This window comes from Mauremys mutica, chromosome 2 (genome assembly GCF_020497125.1).
Source record: "Mauremys mutica isolate MM-2020 ecotype Southern chromosome 2, ASM2049712v1, whole genome shotgun sequence".
In the NCBI taxonomy this organism is placed as follows: domain Eukaryota; kingdom Metazoa; phylum Chordata; order Testudines; family Geoemydidae; genus Mauremys; species Mauremys mutica.
Window position 1 is genome coordinate 290,156,877 of NC_059073.1, and position 7,006 is coordinate 290,163,882.

A 7,006-nucleotide genomic window follows, 5' to 3' on the forward strand; every position below is an offset into this window, starting at 1 on the left:
TCGGCAACACAGCTGGGCAGGAACCAGATGATCACGACAAGGGAGATTCTGTGATTTAACTATTCCTGTTCCTACTACTAAATAATAATTCTATTCCAAAAGGGAACAAAAACAAGTGACATTTCCTGCGAAACAAGTTTCTGAAATTTTCATTGCATGTCACTCAAAACATTTTCTTTTCATAAAATGGAAACATTTTGTTCTGATTTTTAGCTTTTAAGCAAATGTTTTATATAAAAATAGCGAGTTTGATTTCAAAACCTGTTTTGAAACAAACAAACAAAAAATCAAAACATTCTGTTCCAAAAATGTCAGTGTCCTTGGAATCCTTCATTTTGGGGGTTTGGAATGAAATGTCGTCCCAACTGAAATGTTTTTCTAAACAGCAATTTTCACTGAAAAATGGTTTTGATGAAAAAAAATCCACCGTCAGCTGTAACTGGACCAGCTCAAGCAATCCGTTCCAGGGTTGTTTGCTCTGGGCCAGTAACACCATGCAGGGCAAGTCTTATTCCTCACTCTGCAATGCACCATTGAGGCTGTCTGTCTACCTGCTCAGCATAGTAAAGATTCTTCCTATATTCACAACAACCAACGCCAGTCTCTTCTCTTCTGCAAGGGACCTGCCGCCCCACAAGAAAAAAACCAGTCTGGTTTTCAAACAAACCAAACAATGGGGGTCCTGCTGCTTCCCTTGGGACACTCCTCCACATTAGGCCTTGCCATTAGGGAATGCTCCTTGATTGTCTTCTTGGGTCCAATCCCGGTCCCGTTCAAGCCAAGGGGATTTTTTTGCCACTAATTTCAATGAAGCCAGGATTATGATTAGCTTTATCCCATTCTTCCTAATATACCCGTAGATTAACAAACTGATGTTGAAATGCAGCAAACCAGGGAGCCAATGAGAAATATGGAAGGTGTTGGATTGTTAGATTAAGGTGATTTCTGATCTCCCTGATTTGCATGTGGGCTGCAGGAATTGTATCTCTTACGGTGAAAGCTGCCCCAAAGTAACTTACTTTGTTTTCTTCCCCCCTCAATCCCTACAGCTCACGTGGCAGAAGAGAAGAAAGAGGAGGTGCCCACCGTCTCAGGGAAAGTGGACAGGGCCCAAGGCAAGAAAGAAGGTTCCAAGGGATCCAAGAAGAAAGAGGGCAAAAGGGAGCAGAAAGACGGGTCCAAGAAAGAAGGGAAAGATGAGAGCAGAAAGAAGGAAGGAGGCAAGGGTGCAGGTGAAAAGAAGCAAGGAGGTGGAAGGAAAGGTGAGAAGGAGACGGACAGAGCGAAGGCAGGAGGCAGCACCAAGGCTGGCAGCAAAGCTGGGGGCAACGCCAAGTCCTTAGCAAGGAAACCCCAGCAAAAGAAGTGACCAGACCAACAGCGGAGCTGCTGACACCCCCCTCCCCCAAGCACGTGCAATGCTGCAGGCCTGCCGTGGGGAGAGCAGTGCTAATGCCTTGGAACTGGCGTGGTGGGAACAGGGAGGAGATGAAGGACCTCCTGAATCTGAGGTTATCTGGAGCTACTTGATCGATTTCTTTAAAAGGAAAATCGCCATTTCTACAGAGGTGATGTTCCCGCCAAAGGAAAACCCGCCTCGTTGGCTAGAAAGTTGCCTGTGAACAGAACGCCCTGTACGGTGCTGATTGTGTTCCAGCGTGCAGGGTGGAGTGAGAAATAGGAGCAGAGATGGGCTCATAGCAGCACAGAGCTGCCAAGAGCCAGAATATCCGGTGTGTGTCTATATTGCAATCAGAGGTGTGACTGCAGCATGTATAGACACACCCGAGTTAGCTTCTATTTACCCGGCTCGAGAACCAGTCGCAGCGAAACTGCAGCAGCATGTGGCTGTACAACCCTGCCTAGGAGCTTGGGTATATACTCAAGTGGCAAGCCCACGCTGCTGCGGCTTCACTGCTTTTGGTGCCCGAACTGGACAGATCAAAGCGGGCTCAGGTATGGCTCCATGTGCTGCAGTACATCTCTGACTGCAGCATAGATGTGCCCTGGAGAGCACTTGGCCCATTCCAGCTGAGATCAAAATACTCGACAAGCATTAGCTAGGCCTCACACCAGTCTTCTGGGGTATGTGGCATTCCAGAGAGGGCTTGGGCAGCGGGTATCACAGGCCAGGGGAGGCTAAGCCTCCCCAAACAGCCAGGCGTGGCCCCACCCACGCTTCGCCCCTAAGCCTCCTCCTGCTTCCGGCTCTTCCCCCGTGGCCCAGGCTGTGCCCGGGACTCAGGGCAGCTGGGGTCAGTGCTGGCACCACGCGGGGCTGGGGGCCGTGCCACCCAGTGCTCCAGGACTGGGGGCGTTTGGGCAGCTTTGGGCTCCGGTACGGGGGGGAGGAGGGGCCTCAGACTGAAGGGGCTGGGCTTCAGGCTAGCCTCCCCGAGTGGGCGGTTCACATGCTGCCCAGGGTAGAGGGCTAAACTCAGGCATCAAATAATTGCTGGAAGGCACAACCCATAGGCTGGAGCTCTCTAATCTATGGTTATATTAGAGCTACCTTGGGAGAAGGCTTTTCTTCCCCGTGAATCTCTTCTTAACTGTTTGGTGTTTTGCTCTGTCTCAGAGATGCTGACAGAAGCACTTTCCTGACATGAACTAAACACACTTTCCAAAAGCCTTATCTTCAGTTTTTTACAAAAAGTGTCATATAAATGAAGCTGTATGCCAAATATAGAATAAAGAACCAGATATCCTTTGGATGCAGATGCTGCTGTCTTCAGTTCTTCAAGTCGTACTCATCCTGGGTGTGATATTGGCAGACCAGCCAGCCATTCCAGAGCCCCAGGCCAATTCGCTGGTGTATTAGTATAGAAACAAAGTGATTGTTAAATGTATAAGAGTGTATTTGGTGTTTAAACTTCCTGAAAACTAGTGGGATCTTATTTGCAATGTTTTCACTTATCTGGATCCTGTGCTAATGTACTAGCAAACAGTGACATTGTGTCTACCCCTGTACCTAAATAACCCACCGAACGAGAAAGAAGCCTTGTGGAATGCAAAGGAGGAACTCTGACGGAAAAGTGCTCATTTCAGAGCAAGCGGTCATTGTGGGTGACGACTGGAGGTCAAAGACTCCAAATGCATTCCTCACTCTCTGCCATCGTAGTGGCACCCTCAGAAGAAGTTATAAATACGGATTCCAGGAAGGCGCGTGCATCTCTGGGCTGTTTGGACTCTTACAGGGAAAGCGTATCAGATGCAAAGCGGAGATCCCCAGGGACAATCTGCATACCCTGAAAAGGCTTTTGGGAAACGGGAAGTTTATTACATCACTGCCACCATTTGGAATTACAAACTGTGACTCACCCGTGCATGTATTTTACCTGCTTTAACCTCTCAGTAACTCTCACTTCCTTTTCTTAGCTAACAAATCTTTAGTTAGTTTACTATCGAATTGGCTGCCAGCATTGTCTTTGGTGTAAGTGTAACCTTTATGTGGGCTAGAGTTCACTTCATTTCTCGTCTCCGGTGCCTTAAAAAAAACCCAACTCCCATAGAAAGTAGCTGGAGACCCAGAGATTAGTGTCTTAAGGATTTTCAGCAAGGATTGCACAGAGTCAACCTCCCCACATTCAAGTCCCAGAAGGAACTAAAGAAATGAATTTAATTAAATAACTTTATAAAATCTTACGATAAAGAAACAAATAATAAGCTAATTTTTACAGCATGATGTGGCTATTTTATAATCCACAGACATTACCGTCACAGTTATACATATGTAACCCTTCTGCCCCTCTGAGTTGGCAGCAACAAGGGCCGGGTTCAGTATCCAGGGGTTGCGTTTCAATAACACAATGCAAAACCGGCTCAAGCCCCCACCCAGTGACATACCACGCCCCCACCCCCCGGGCTCCTCTAGGAGGCAATACTTCCCCTCTCGCAAGCACAGAGTCCAAGTGTAGCAAAATCCTTTCAATAAAGGAGGGAAACAATGCGGCATCACATTGGAGAGACACCACAAACAGGATTATACACAAACCATAAGCAAAAAACCCACCTCCAAGTACGTTTGGCACTGTCCTTTCCCCCTTAGGGTCTTAAGTCCAATCACCCCAAAGTCCAACAACCCAAAAGTCTCTGTCTCTGGTCAGTGCCACCCCAGAGTTCAAAAGTTTATCTGCAGAGTTTCCCCCCCGCAGCCTGGGTGGAAATGGGGGGGGGCGCACACAGGGTGTTAAGGGACACCTTACGTGGGCCAGGGCCAACTGCTCCGCCTCTCCGTGGAGTTCTGCTGCAGCCTTCTCCATGACCAGCTCCACTCCACCAGCTGTGCCGCTCCTCCAGCCAACCCGTGAACCGTGTCAGCCGTCCCCGCAAACCGCTCCACTCCGCTCACTCTTCCATGGGCTGCTCCAACACGCTGCAAACTGCTCCACTCTGCCAGCTGCTTAGCAATAGATCTTCAGGCTCCCCCACTACTTAACACAGCACTCAGTGATCTCAGCTCAGTAAGCTTAGCTCTTTTAGTGAGTTCAGCTTGTAGTAGAGGAGCCCTGGTGCTGGTGCACCATTGGCCCAATGTGAATTCAGCTCAGCAGTCTCTAGATGGACTCCTAAAGGATTCAAAATTAGCTCTGCTCTTCAACAGTGGAGAGAGACCAATGTGCAATTGGTGTTCCAGACCCTCAAAAAGCACCCATACAAGTGTACACATCAGCCCCCAACCTCTCTCAATTCACTGGGTTTTGGCACCCATGTCCCTTGTCTAGCAAGTGCTACTTAATGGATAGTGAGCCATCTCTGTCATAAGGCAGTCTCATAGTTCCTCATTCACATAATTAGGGTGACAATACTTTATTCCTCTTGCCCCAATAATCAAAAAAATTGGGGATCCCAGAGCTGTCAAAATGACCATCCCAGGCTGCCGTGGGCTATGCTAGGTGGAGTGGGTGTGCCCATGCAAATACCTGAAATTCCTTTTCACACTCCCCATACTTCACCACCAGATGTCAGGGTAGAGCTCATCCTAACTCTGCTTACACATAAACGTAAAGAAAGAAAACAAATTAAAATCTGAACAGTTCAGTCCCCACAGAAATTCAGTGAGAACAAATTGAAAGTTCCCCAAAGCTTGGGTTTTGTTCACCTACGTCTCAGAGACTTTGATCACCAAATCTAAACAGTCTGCTGAGTCTAAAACAACACCTTCCCTCCACTTGCTTGCAGGAATCTTCCGTTGGAATCCATGCAGGCTCTTCCTCTGTGGAAATCACTGCTAGCCAGTCAGCAGACTGATTAACCAACCACTCAGTTACGTGCAGGGGTGAAAGTAACTTAAAGGACTTACCGGTACGCCGGAGTCCTGAGTAGGGTGACCAGATGTCCCGATTTTATAGGGACAGTCCCGATTTTTGGGTCCTTTTCTTAGATAGGTTCCTATTACCCCCCACCCCCTGTCCTGATTTTTCACACTTGCTGTCTGGTCACCCTAGTCCTGAGCAGGGGCTTGGCCTCAACTGGAAGAGGGGGGCCTTTAAATTACCCCCGCAGCTATCAGCTGCAGAGGCGGCTGGGAGCTCTGGAGCTCCGGGGTGATTTAAAGGGTCTGGGGCTCCAGCCGTCGCTACCACAGCAGAACTCTGGGCCCTTTAAATCACCAACAGAGCCCTGCCGCTGCTCCAGTAGCCGGGCTAGGGTGTCACTTTAAAGGGCCCGGGCTCCTTGCAGCGGCCAGAGCCCTGTAGTCGCTACCCCAGGGCTCTGGCAGCCAGGCTCGGGAGGTGAATTAAAGGGCCTGAGGCTCTGACCACTGCCGGGAGCCCCAGGCCCTTTAAATCCCCAGCCTGGGGAAGCTGGTCTGGTCGGGCACGACATACTGGCTCTTGCCAGTACGCTGCACCGTACCGTACCAGCTTACTTTCACCTCTGGTTACGTGTCTAGATTTAAAGAAAGCCCTGCTGCAAAATGCTGCCACGTTAGGGACGCCAGCCTACTTCCTGCTCCTGGGCTCAGCTTCTCCCAACTCACACAGGGCACATGGCCTGACTCCTCGCCCCCAGGGAGTCTGACCCCAGCAACAGGGAACCTGTTGGAGCAGCCCCAAAACCACCACCCCCAATTCGAGAAGATGTGGAGTGCTAAATCTGCCTAGCAACAATGACCCAGACACAACTCACTCCTGCCTCCTCCCCATGGGTCTCTTAAAGAGATATCTCCCTATTAGGTTACATAAGATGTGTAGTACCACTTGATCTGGGGGCAAGGGACTGGTCTCTTGGGACTGGAAGCAACCTAAATGTGATGCGATTTTTGGTATTGGTGCCTTTTTATCCCAAAGCCCAGATTGTCTGGGTGACAAGACTGGGGCATCTAAGGAGACTTCCCAGTAAGACAGGTGTAGTGATGCAGGCGTTCACTTTTGTCACGGGCTTCTTGAAATCGAATGATAGAACACACCTCCAGTTTGGGGTCGCTGCCTGTATTCTGACAGTCTGCCCTGAGGCCGGCGCTCACAGTCGTGAGACAAGCGGGCCCAGTCCTGTGAGGCCTGCCGGTGACAAGTGCTCCCAATTCCCACTGAAGTCAGAGGTGGTTGTGGTCGGTCAGCCTTTCAGGGCAGCGGGCTATGTGGACAAAGCGTACGCTTGCTCGCTCGCTCTCTCTGGGGCTCGGCTAGTCTTTTTGCGCCACTTTTAACTTGTTGGCTGATTACCAATTTCTTCCTGTTAGCAGACACATTTGTAAACATCAGGCTAGACGCTCCGCAAACGTTTGTGTCCCAAAACAGGTGTTTGCGGAGCATCTGGACTGGCATTTACAAACACATGAGTTAATTGGAGTCAATTGGCACACAGTTAACATGAGAGAAAAAGGGCCTAAAGCTAACACCCTCTCTAGTACACACACACACACACACACACACTCTCTCTCTCTCTCTCTCTCTCTGTCAGAGAGAAATCATGCTGGAAATCCAACCACCGCTTCAAAATATGCAGCCAGCGTATTTCCCACTTGTCACTGCTTGACTGCCCTCTGATTAAGCTTGTGTGA

General features: G+C 49.4%; 1 protein-coding gene across 1 annotated transcript in view; it reads left to right on the plus strand.

Moving 5' to 3' along the window:
* Positions 1-3,672, plus strand: part of TMIE (transmembrane inner ear) — a 57,025-nt gene extending 53,353 nt beyond the window's left edge. Inside the window, exon 4 of the mRNA XM_045006295.1 lies at positions 1,050-3,672. Within this exon, the coding sequence (XP_044862230.1) occupies positions 1,050-1,369 (320 nt within the window). The 3' untranslated portion in view covers positions 1,370-3,672. The remainder of the gene's footprint in view (positions 1-1,049) is intronic.
* Positions 3,673-7,006: the final 3,334 nt, after the last annotated feature.